Source organism: Nymphaea colorata, chromosome 4 (genome assembly GCF_008831285.2).
Source record: "Nymphaea colorata isolate Beijing-Zhang1983 chromosome 4, ASM883128v2, whole genome shotgun sequence".
Taxonomy (NCBI): Eukaryota; Viridiplantae; Streptophyta; class Magnoliopsida; order Nymphaeales; family Nymphaeaceae; genus Nymphaea; species Nymphaea colorata.
Window position 1 is genome coordinate 24,549,117 of NC_045141.1, and position 13,575 is coordinate 24,562,691.

The 13,575-nt window shown below is 37.3% G+C and overlaps 1 protein-coding gene across 1 annotated transcript; it reads right to left on the reverse strand.

Moving 5' to 3' along the window:
- Positions 1 to 4,318: 4,318 nt before the first annotated feature.
- On the reverse strand, positions 4,319 to 9,831 carry LOC116252299 (alcohol dehydrogenase class-3). Its single transcript, XM_031626462.2, has 9 exons — positions 9,677 to 9,831; positions 9,097 to 9,233; positions 6,845 to 6,891; positions 6,423 to 6,748; positions 5,602 to 5,684; positions 5,445 to 5,520; positions 5,027 to 5,184; positions 4,773 to 4,934; positions 4,319 to 4,672 (listed from the first exon to the last, which is right to left on the reverse strand). Exons 1-9 carry the CDS (start codon positions 9,708 to 9,710, stop codon positions 4,556 to 4,558), a joined length of 1,140 nt encoding a protein of 379 aa, XP_031482322.1. The 5' UTR covers positions 9,711 to 9,831; the 3' UTR covers positions 4,319 to 4,555.
- Between the last annotated feature and the right edge of the window lie 3,744 nt (positions 9,832 to 13,575).

Genomic DNA, 13,575 nt, shown 5'->3' on the forward strand with positions numbered 1-13,575 from the left:
AAGATTCCGTTTGGTGGGTTATGTCATTGACAATTAAAAAAGACGAAAAGAAATAGTAAAGCTATCTGCGGAAAAACGATGATTCATGAAAGATACTGGGAGGACAAAAACGAGCCGATCAACCAAAACCAGTTGACAAATGAATATTCAACGTATATGAATGGAACATGCCCATTAATGATTCTCATGTGTTTCAAAACCTCGCCAGCTTGTCAAATACGTCATACCAAGAATATATCTTCCCTAAATTAAAAGAAGTCAACAGCAATATAAAGTTTTCTAAAACTATATATATATACACATATATATACATATACATATAGGAAAATTGAATTGTAATTTTATGTTTTGGAGTCACCCAATTACCTAATAAGGACTATCCAAACCAACATGATGGACGGTTAGGCGAAAAACATGAAAAAAACATAATGGGTATTTTTATTATCTAGTATTACTACACACATCTTTTTTTTTTCGTTTTTTCTACATAGTGTGTATATGTATATATATATAAAAGAGATGATTGCCATTGTAAGGCATCATTCCTGTATCAACCTGCACAAGAAACATTATTAATGGAATAATGGCTACCCTCTAAGATTCAGAACGATGACTTAGAATATAATATAGATAAGACTAGAAAACAAAACCATTTCGCTGATTAATGAACAAGGCTGCAGTTTACGGCATACACAACGCATTAGAATTTCATTAATGAAGGGAAGAATCTTCTGTGTCTTCCTTAAGAATTCCCTGAAGCAATTGGTATCTTCCCCAATTAGAACTTTGTCTGCGCAGTTCATCTCCCATATTTTAATTTCTTCAAAAATTAAATATAATGTCAATTTAAAGTATAAAAGGACTATTCATATCATAACAAAAAATGGGTCAAAGTCTACTCAACAATAAAATACTGAATGTGCGGATGCGGGAAGGATTGTAGTTGGTATTCAGGGAATTAACATAGTTGCCCTGGTTCAGATGATCAGTATCATTTTCTTATGAATCTAATGTCCAGAGTGGACCAGCTTTAATATATAATTGAAGATGATTCATCAACTGATGAAGAGGTAATGAAAACGACTGTTAGTAAGGTAAGCCACGTAAATTGGGCCATTTAATAGAACTGCCCTCCTACAGGTAGTTGCTGGCTGAGCCCCGAAGAACAAGCGTAAGGAAAACAACATGACCATCACATGAGAACGCACGGGGTGCATGCTAAAAGGTTTTGGAACTTTGATATGGGCATTCATCTCAACTAGAGATGTCCAGATTTAGATCTAATATTCGACCAAACCATTCTGATAAATCAGATACCAAAAAAAAATAAATTAATATCTGATTAAGAAATAGTATCGGATTTGGACTTAAGACATGACATCCCACCAGATTAGGATCTGAATATACATAAATATATGATCAGATTCGGATTTGTTTCGAATTTAGTTTTAATAAATATTCCCTATCCAATGATCTTACGTTTTGAAAATCAGCCAAATTCGTGTCAAAATCTGGATTCGGATTCACATATGAATGCATAAAATATGATGTGGATTTTGCAATCGGGTTTGAGATTTTGATTTGGATATAACTGTTCTTGCGAAAAATCAAATACAGTTAAGGGTATATCCAATTCAAATATGATCCGTTGACATCCCTAACCTCAACCTCTCTAAAAAGACGCGTCCATGGCACTGTTTGATGCATGTTCTTACCAAAGCATGAGAGGAAGAGCAGAATATTTGAGTACCAAACAAGATGGGGACACCTGATCTAAAAGACTAGATGATGTACCAAGATGGGGACACTTGATCTAAATCGTCAGGTCACTTTTGTGCAAATGCACCACCACAAGCCTGACCCAATAATTTCATCCAAAAGGAGACGGTTCGTTGGTGTATATATAACATCATTTATGACAGTTCAGCAGGTAACAGTTCTAAAAGCTTGTATGAATAACCAATGAGCTGGTTTTGGATGACCACCCCACCGGACCCGAACCTATCTGGATTGGGTAGATTTGATAAAGAAAATTAAGATTCGATTAATAATCATAACCAGGTTTTGTGTGTGACTCCGAGACCCGGTTTGAGGTAAACCGGAATTTAATCACCTACACATAAAAGTCGGATCCTGTGTGATCTTCTGATTCCTGTTTGTTTAACAAATTCTAAGTTTAAAATTGGATCTGGCACAAATGCTGGCCTGTTTAGATCCTAATTTGCTTCTTCTTTTCTCATTATTTCATATGGCTGACTTCTTTCTCAAATGTTGCTGCTTTCTACTACTGTTCTCAATGTTGAGCGGTCATTTCTAGGCCTTAGAACCACTTTATAGAAAAGCTTAATTTTCTCATGAATCTAATCCCATTTGTGTATGCTAAACTTATTTTATTTGGATTACCTCGAGCTTCTTGAGATCCACATGTCTGAGTCCAACTCTAGAGTATGATGGCAGAATAGGACCAAGCTATGAAGGAGATTTATCTCCTTAATATGTACATCGACAAAGTTTAAAATACTAATTGTCTGGAATCTAGTTAAAAGTAGTAGAAAATAATAGGAAAGAAAGGGGGATGCATCACCCATCCAATGGAAAGCTTTTGAAATATTTTATCTGCCAACAGGAAACTTGAGGTAAATTCAGAGAATTGCAATAGGAATCCAAATTACGGTTGAAGATCCATATGGCATCCATCTATAATAGAAAATTCTATAGGGTTTGAAAAGCATAAAAGAAGGAAAGAAACCCACTTTTTTTCTGTGAATTTTCTTCCGGCGGCCGTCCCGTTTCATGCCTCACAACTCTTCACCCCGACCCCATAGCCCTATCTTAACCTAGCATATTAAAAAACGCTCATTTTTCCTCTTCTTTTACTGGTAATTGTGGAGTAGTATAGTTAGCATGTGGTATGAGAACAAGAGCCCCTTTAACCTGGTTAGTTCAGTTTAAACTTTCGAGCTGCCCCTTTAACCTGGTTAGTATTTCAGTTTAATCTCTTTCTTTCTCCCTCTCTCTCTCTCTCTCTCCCTCCCTCTGGCAAAGGAGGCGCCCCTTTCCCCATGCCTCCCTCGCTAATGGGCCACCAAGAGATATCTCTGCCAGTTCTATATATGTATATGTCACCTTGGATAATTACTCAATGGCTAACATTTAAAAATTTATTGCTACAAGCACTATAAATTGTGCTGAAATCACATTAAACAATTGTCACAATAAGCCCTGATTCATGCCAATTTAGTAACGGTTTTTAATGATATATCATTTTTAAATTTCAATTATCTGGCAACATACAACACATAATGACATTAAACTCTCACTCTCTCTATATATATATATATATACATATATATATATTCTTTTTTTCAAAACACAATTTTGGACAATCAGAGGCCTTGTGCCAGCACTTTGTGAGAACTAGCCAGGATTTGAACAGACGGCCTCGAGACGACGAATACGGAAAACAGAATCCACCCACCCATACAGGTGGTAGCAAAATGAGATATGGCACGTCCAAAGACGAAACTCGACCACATGTTAAGCTAAGATTTTGGCTAAATTCATGAAACAGGAAAGACCAAACCTAATTGCCAAATGATCCATATTGTTGAGGTTATCTCATTCGATAAAAATGAAGTCGAAGAAAGAAGAATGGTTGAATACCTTTCAGAGTTTTTCCTTGTTCCCTACAATTATTGGCAAAATGTAGTTACGCAAACCTAACCAATTTATGCCAAAAGATGGACCGCAAGTTTCAAACTCTTGACCTCTTTCATTTCAAGGCTTCACTGGGCATTCAATAAGAACACTGAACACACAATGTACTTAAAACACGTTTCAAGAACACTGTTTATTTTCGTTCTAAGAAACATATTGTGATCATGAATGTTATCCATAAACCCAATAATCAAAAATTAATGAACATAATCATATCAAATTTTTTGCGACTGAGAACATAGCGTTCTAAAAACATGTGTTCCAAAAAAACAATGTTCTTCTTTTTAAATCAATCACCCTCTTAAATCCACTACCTGTGAACAAGTGCACAGACCTCTTGTTTGCCACCTTGAGGCATCAAAGCCACCACCAACTCACTAGATTATCATGCCAGGCAGATGAAGTATGGAAAGAAATTGTTATGGTTTAACTATCTAAGGACCAATACAAACATAACTGTCAGCTCGAAGAAGTGAATCAAAGGAAAACTCAGGAGCACTCGAAAAGCAAGCAAGCACCCATGGCAAACAAGGAAGACCAATTCTCCATATTCCCAAAAAGCAAATGCAATAAGATCAAGAATGCATCACGAGCACTCATCTGAGAAATTTGTTATTGTTTAGCTAAACTGGAAGATTCATGCAACAAGTCAGCCGTTGTGTGCACTCATGGAAGAAAGTGCCATTTTTTAAATATCTAAAGACCCCACAAACATAGCCGTCAGCTCAAGGAATTGATCAAAGGGAAAAACAGGAGCACTCCAAAAGCAAGAAAGCAACTATGGAAAACAAAGGAGAAGACTGATTCTCCACATTCTCAAAAAGCAGACGCAATAATATTAAGAATGCACTGCAAGAACACATCTGAGACAACCGCCTTCATGCATCAAATGAAATGCCTCGTTGATTTCCCCAAGCTTCAGGTTGTGAGTGATATACTCATCAACCTTGATTTCCTGCCAAATCACACTTCTAGTTAAAAATCTTTCAATTGATGCTTAATTAAGATCAGATGTGTGCCTGTACAGACGCCCACAAACATTGAGACACAGATACCTTCTTCATGTACTTGTCGACAAGCCACGGCACTTGGGAGCGGCTTTTGAAACCACCAAAGGCTGTCCCCTTCCAAACACGGCCAGTTACAAGTTGAAATGGCCGAGTAGATATTTCCTGACCAGATGCAGCGACACCAACAATAACAGACTGCCCCCAACCCTGAAATCGCTTAAAAGATTAGGACATCTGCTATCAAGCACTATTCCAACATTAAAATTCAGTACAAAAGCCTGTGCAATGAAAAGGCTTACCTTGTGACAGCATTCCAAAGCAGATCTCATCACAGAAACATTTCCAATGCACTCAAAGCTGTAATCAACCCCTCCATCTGTCATGTCAACAATTACTTGCTGGATGGGTTTATCATGGTCCTTTGGATTGATAAATTCAGTGGCTCCAAAGTTTTTTGCTGTCAACCAGATTGTTTACAACTTGTCACAATAAATAGAAGAACACCATAAGGAACAGATAATCAGTTTTCTGAGCATAGAGTTTGAATGTAGACAAAGGAAACAACAGACCCAACCTATTATCCACATTCAATGTCATACTGGCAAAGGAATGAACTAAAGAAAGTGTTTACACAGTCTTGAATCCTATAGTCATAGTTACTCCAAAAGTGGTGGCTAGATACAATCGAATATGCTCTACAAAGGTTCCAATCCATACCAACATCAAACTTTTTGCTGTCAATATCAATTCCAATTACGCGCGAAGCCCCAGCTGCCTTCGCCCCCTCGGCAACCTGTTCAGGGAAAAATGAGGACATGCCAAAACAGCTGTACTATCACTGGAATTTCATATCAGTCAATTAGAAACTGCTTACTGCAAGACCAACTGTTCCAAGCCCAAATATAGCAACGGTAGAACCCGGTTCCACTTTTGCTGTGTTCCAAACTGCACCAAGACCTAATCATACAAACTCCAGATCAGAGAAGGTATAGAAAAGTATTTTATGTTCCAAATATTGAACGTAAAAGGAAAAAGTGGGGAAGTTTAAACTTTAAAGTGGCATGCCATATTTCTTATGTGTGTGTCAACACTCAAGGAAATGCAAGACTCACACTTTCAGACTCAACTACGCATGATAAAAGACAATACTTGGATGGACGTGTTCTGGATACATTCTTAACAATATAAAATGTACAGGAAAAACAATAAAAACAAACAGCTGGATGGTTAGGCTCATGCCCAAAGGGTCTCAATTACAAGGTCTTTGTTACAAAGTTGTCAACTTGACCCCAACTGCAAAGCTAAGGAAAAAAAATATATACCGCAAAATCCAAATCTCCACCAAGGGGCATGCCAAGAAACACAGTAAAATAGACCTAGACAGCCAACATCAGCTATTGGTCTACTGTCAACTTAGCTCAACGAGTCAACTGACAACTTCTCCAGCTTTTCTTATGTGCTATGTGCCAAAAACCATTATGCCTGGAGACATTGATACCCAGGGAGACCATACTAGACCAAATTATGGTTCACTGGATAAAAGGGAAAAAAGAGAGAGAGAGAGAGAGAGAGAGAGAGAGAGAGAGAAATTCGAACCAACAATAAGTACTTCGGTAATTATGAATAAAAAACAATACACTAATAAGATGCACTGCAAATTTTACTGAAGGAACAAATTTAAGAGACAAGCATGACCTGTTGGAACACCACATCCAAGCAGACAGATCTTGTCCAGAGGAGCACTTGGATCAACCTTTGCAACACTAACATCATGTACCACTGTGTATTGACTAAAAGTTGATGTTCCCATGAAGTGATAGATAGGCTTTCCTTTGATGGAGAATCGACTTTTTCGATCATTCATCATCACTCCAGCACCTGTCGCTGCCCGAACTTTTCCACACAGATTTGTTTTGCCTGATTTACAAAACTTGCATTCTCTACATTCAGCCTGGTAACAAGGTATAACATGATCTCCAGGTTGTACTTCTGTGACGCCGTCACCAACACTTTCAACAATTCTGAGCATGCAAATTATGTGAAGTAAATATATACCTAAAATCGGCAGAGAACAAAATTTGCTTCCTTTAATCTATATTATCTTTAATATCACATACCCAGCAGCCTCATGGCCAAGAATGCAAGGGAATAGTCCCTCAGGATCCTGCATGGCAGAAAAGCTTTCACATACACTAGGACACCAATAATCTGACTAAGTTTCTTAAATTACTGAACTATAACTGCATAAAGATCAATGCTTTAAGTTGCTATTATGACAATATGATGGAAGGGCATAAATACTTGGTTGGTTTGTTAAACCACTGAAGAATATGGAAAGTGGAACACATTTACAAGCTGATGTAAGTATAATCAACACAAATGTGCATATGTGTGTGCATGTGTGTAGACATGCATATCCACATAAAGTACAGACAGCTGCATGATGAAGTGAACATTTGCCTATATATCAGATGAAGATGGCAGAACTATTTCAGCTCTTATTCATGAATTTAACATATTCGAAAATTTTCATGTGCATATGCAACATATTGTGCATGTGACAGTGCTGGCATTGTATATATTTTGTGTACGGCATTAAGCATGGCAGGAATAAAACTAACAAAACTCAACTGTTTGCTCCAATGCATGGTTGGCAATCCCTCAAGCTTCTCCATAATGCACATGCTTAAATCAATGCTGTCATTTTTATCCTTTGTCACTATGATCATAGACCATCAGGTGGTTAGAGGCTAAGAATGCATTGCATTAGCTTTGCAAGCATCTGTGCATACTCATTCTTATACTGAGGCAAATGTGTGTATCTGTCTCAAACCGAGTCAAGCCAGTTTCTCGCTCAGCAGTTTGGCTAGACCAACTAGTTGGTCTGGACCATGTAGGGGTTCTTCTTCTTCTTCTTCTGCTGTTTCTTTCTTGTTTGCTTCTTCTTCTTCTTCTTCTTCTGCTGTTTCTTGCTTGTTTGCTTCTTCTTCTTCTTCTTCTTCTACTACTACTACTACTACAACTGTTGCTTGTCGCTGCTGCTGCTTCTTCTTCTTCTTCTTCTTCTTCTTCTTTTTATTCACCTTCTCCTCTATGGGACAAGTCACACAAATAAGACTTGATGTTAGTGATATATACCACTTACATGTGTAGCCCTTCATATATTTGAAATTTTGTATGTAGGTACACCTACATGGTATTATGCATAAAACATGTTTGAATTGTTTACAACTTGTAATTGTTTAAATTTATGGCAGTCATGCTTATCTCAGATTTTGTTTCATGCTTGCTTGAGAATCCGAGATATTAGTTAAATTTTCTAATTTAAAGATGCAATTTCTCATGTATTATTTTTGGTGCATCTGTAGACACACACATTTCTAATTATCTCTACTCAGCTAGTGGCCTTTTCGTCCATATATTTAGTGTACTAAAGTCCTTTCTAGCATTCAGTTTCTTCTTCTGTGTAGCTGCTCGCATACATACATAACAATGAACGTGTAGATGTTTGGGAATGTGTGTCTATGTGATTATTGATCCCCTCAGTCGCATACACATTTGATTTTATGATTCTTATTTGTTACATACATTTGATTTTGATTTTGATTTTTACCTTCTTTTGACGATCTGTTTTCCCTTAAGCTTTTAACTTTACGATTTCATTCGTAATATATAATATAGATGAAAAGTCGTACCATATTTTCGTAAAGTAAGAAATGGTTGACAGTAGCTCTACCTTGGTTTGCTACTGGTGGCACAAAACAGATGAGGCTTGTAAGGAGGTCGAAAGAACTAGTGGGCAGTGGGTGGATTTTGAATACAAAAAAGATTGTTTAAAATACGATGTGTTTGTGTGAATGTGTGTGGAATGTGGGCATGTGCATACACAATTTTAATGAGTACATGTAAGTATTTTGAATGCCATTATTTTCGGAGGCCCTGATCAGCCACGTTAGACTAGTAGCACGTGTAAATTTCCTCATAGACCTAACAAGAATCACCTACCTGCTTTGTAAATATCTTTTCTCATAGCGGTTGTTAGTGACCGCGTGCATTCTGCTTTCTTACAATGATTTAGCCAAAGAAAAAGATTTCGCGCTTGTTCTGCTTTCTTACCACGATCTAGCCAAAGAAAAGATTCAGGGTTTAAACAGTAGACCACGAATATAATTGTAAAATGTTATAAAATATAGGCACAAATAAAATGAGAATGCTGCAGCTTATCAAAGGTAGCTAAACGAAAATTTATGACTGATAGATCAAATATCTCCTTCATAAACATATAGTGTAGCTACAGGAAGTGCAGATCAGGTTACGATATACTCTAGTGCAGACACAAATATTCATCGGTAGCAGGTGCGAAGCAAACCTTTCCGCCCCATGTATAGGCATCCGTGTGGCAGAGCGCAGTATAAAGTATCTTGATTCGGACCTCCCCAGCTTGCGGTGGAGCAACTTCAACATCTTCAATCACCAGGGGCTTGTTCGGTTCCCAAGCAACAGCAGCTTAACAAAAATTGCAACAACAATGTCCATGTTCATCAAGGTAACCACGGTTTAGCACGTTCTACACAATCCACATACTAAAACAGGAAGAAAGAAAAGCTCAACGAACGAAAAGAATTGATAACCAACAGGTACAATCCAGTCTCATATTCAACAGGGTGAAGATTTTCTTTCTTCAATTTACAAGAAAGAAAAATCTTCCAAGCGGAGCAAATTAATAATTCAGGGAGCGCCTCAAGCAATTCAAAGATGCCTAAAAACGAAGTAATGAAAAACGAAAAGACAAAAGAAATGGAAGCATTAATGAACGAGCATTTGCAGATCGGGTTTTCTTCTTCCTTTGGCTCCCTAGAGTCATCAATGGCATCTTCACACCTAAGAACAGACTACCCAAATACCACAAATAAAGGAAAAGGAACAAAGGAAAGGAATAAGGGGAGAACCTTTGCAGATGATAACTTGGCCTTGAGTAGCCATGATCGAGGAAGGGAGAGTGAAAGCGAGGGAGAGACAGCTAGGGGGAGGAGAGAGTTGGGGTGCAAGTGTGTGGAGAGAGAAATGAGGTCTCCCAAATAGTGGCTCCCGATAACAATCGTCCACTTTTCTTTTTTCTTTTTTTTTTTTTGGGTAAACCTGGCAACATCCAGATCGCTGGCCTTGATCTTTGAATATCTACTTAATTCATGGATTTCATGACATCTCTCATAGTAGCTCTTGTCGGCACCGAGGCGCGTTAACATCTTCAGCGTTTAGCTACAATTTCAATTTTGGACTTCATTTTTTTCGTTTTCCATATAACGGCTTCAGTTTTCCTACAATTGTCAAAAGAAGACATTTATTCCTTTTTAAACCCTAGTTGAAGTATGAGTTACGATAAAGGAAATAATCATGTCATCCTTTCTTATATGATCAAAAGGAAAGAAGACAACGGTGAAAAGCATACGTGCTCACCTGTTTCAATATGTTTGCGATTTCATTTCCTTACAGTTGTTCAACTGAGATATAAAACAAAGAATGGATAACGTTGGAAGACGTACTTGAATTTGTAACCAAACGGCACGCCCCTGGACTGATTGAAGTTTCCAAAAAGAGAATTCATAGAAAGAAACATGGCACCGAATAATTGTTAACTGGTCCAGGAGTGTGAAACAATATAACTACAAACATTCTAACATATGAACCTGAAAATCAAGAAATACTTTTTCATATTCATCCTAGCGTCATGATCCATTGATATATTCTGTCGTACCTTATTTCCATGGACAAATTCATTCCACTTTTTTCAGTAAGCATTTCAAATTAAATTTATCAATTGCAGTTGCTTTTCCTCATGAAGTGACACACGTGCTTGCTTTTAGAAGAAAATAAAGAAATGAATTAAATTGGATACAAAAGTATCTTTAAAAATGATGTAGCTCATTTTCATTTTCAATTTTGAGGCCAAAGTTTTTTTGCTTTTTTCTTTGTCTTTAGAGAGTTTAAGACTGTTTTAAGATTTGAGTAGAGAGCACCAATCAACTTAAGTATCACACATTCACATTACTGTTCAAAAGAGAAAATGATGACAGGACTTTCACCAACCAGCCAGCTTGACCAGTTACACGACCAACCGTTACAAACGATCGGCTGTTAACTACCTTCTTGTTTATACGTCTTTCTTATAAATGGTGAAACACACTATTCATACGCTAGGATCAAGAAAAAACTCCATGCTTGTTAGATATACATATGCATCCATGAAGAATATCAAAAAATAGAATAAAAAATCAATCAATGACTATTCATGACGTCCCTAGGAAAAGTAGGGGAGCATGATTGAACGAATTTTGTCATAAACGTGCAAACACAGCAGTTTCTATCAATTGCCCCAAAGTCATGGATGAAACTGAAAAAAAAAATATTTACGCTATTAAGCCTCATAATAATGGCGCTTGGGCCTATCAATGTTTTATTTTGTGAATGGAAATGTGGAACAGCCCAAGTGGCCCTCCCAGCAATACCGTCACCACACGTTTCAGCACCGTAGTAAAGCCATTTATGAAGCACAAAACAGTTGCTTTTGGGAACTCTTTTTCAGGAGGGAGCAAAGCCACCGGTGTAGCAGAACTTTGTCCAATCGTGGGTATTGATTACAGCAGCTAAAAGCTAAGAGACTAACTAAGCAAATTTGGAGACTCGACTTCCATTCTGATTCACTGGACAATGAGAGGGCATGACTTGCTGCCTTGGGCCTGTGGAATCTAAGGTAAAGACTATCGGAATGTATTCCCCCAAGGGTAAGATTGATCGGCTTTCCTTTTTCTGGGCAAGCTGGGTTAATCTTATCAATATAGAGATGCATCCTCGAAATTGTATTCGTCGCCTTTCAACTTTAGGGCGTGTTTCATGAACTGCCCTCATCCTAGAGAACTTTTGTACCGCAACGCAAAGAAGTTAAACTCCAAGTGAAGAATGTCTCAACTATCAAACACGCATTATAGGTTATCTGGAGTTCAATCCACTAGCTGAGTCGCCATGGTTGCTGTAGTGAATGTATTCTTTCTGCTGCGCAAGTCCACGCAAACTGGACGACCAATGATTGTTGGCTCAACTGGCAAATATTTGCAGTAAGTTTAAGGAAGGAACTAAAATCTTACAACTCGTATAGATATATATAATATGCTCACAATAGCCAAGTTCTTTCCGAATAATCAAGCAAAAGTGCTGGCTGGGGCGATTCAAGCTAGGAATCATGTGCTTGATTCAATTACTCCTGGTAACCAAGATCGGTGTTGGGAAAATTCAGCCTTTAGAAACCAAATTTCATTAATTTCAGCTTTGATTTTTTCTTCTAAAAATAAGGTCTGAACTGCTAAACAACATTTTTAAAGGGCTATAATAAACGTCAATTGGCTTCCTTTAATCATTGCCACTGAAAGTAAACGGGCTCACTATTAGGTGACATATTGATTGTAAATTTATTAAAAAACTGCACAGTTGAGATTCTGCTCCTCTTTCAAATGTAATTTGGCATGTATAAGTTGTTCATAATTATTATTTTTTAGGGTAAGCTTCTTTCTTGTTCATGCCTACCATGTAGAACATTGCCATGCTCATTCCTTAACTATCTATAAATCCTAAGCATATAAATCAGAACTACGAATTAATCTGTTAGGCAAGTTTGTCAACAAAAACTTATTTTTTAAGCAAATATGCTATTATATCACCTTTACAAGTTGACCAAATGAATAAAATAAAACAACTTACCATATTTATTTTTTCTAAACAACAATCGCCCATCTTTTGGCTACATACCTACAGAGGGTAGCCAACCATGATTAAAATGACAAAACAAATGACTTACCGTATTATTTTCTCAAACCACAAACGCCCATGTTTTGACTACGTAACTACAGAGAGTGGCCAACCATGGTTAAAATGACAAAGCAAGTCCCAGGAATGGACTCCGAAAATGATAATAAGGCAGAAATAAAATTGTCAGTTGATTATAAGGTGCGATTGAACTTGAAAAAAAAACTGAAATAAACAAAACGTGCCCAGCTTTTAGTAGTATAACGAAAATAAACTCAAGTTTGAAATTTTTTCATTTATCCCGCTTTTCCATGTCTAGTTGAAGCAGTTGAGCATAAAAATATACACGTGGTACCATGGCTAGCTACCCACCAGTCGTAATCTGCCAAATGAACGTAAGAAATGTTTGAACGCCATGCTATACAATCCATTTCTTGCAAACTTCATTGACACACCGTTCCCTAGAACAGTTAAAATTTATAAATCTGTCATTAAAACAGTTACTAAATTGATATTAGTCACGACAACAGTTTATGATGGCATTAATGTTGATCTATAATTTTATTAGCAACATACTTTTAAATTTTAACCATCTGATAACTATCCGGCGTTAAGACTTTCTGTGTGTGTGTGTCTATAACTATCCAGCATAAGACTTTCTCTGCGTATAGATATATATATATATAATCGTTGAGAAATACAATATGTTCAATAGCAGTTTACATATGCTATTTTCTCAACCATGCCAAGGCTTTGCTAAGAACCGTAAATGGGAGGGGAGATGATTTAGAAGGGACTAAACGAATACATGATATCCTATAGTATACCCACCAAATATATCTCTTTAATTAATTGGAAGTTGGGAAGCTGAGAGTAAAGGGCAAACAATAATCATTTTTCAAAGGAGAGAATTCTGAAGTCAGCCCCTCTTAAAAAACAGAAAGCACTTCTGAAGATACTGCTTGGAATAAAGAGAAAAAGAGGAGCTGAAGTCAGCCGAGGGACGTGGAGAACCGGAGTGAGGCGTGGAGGCCGGAGGGGCCTCTCTTCC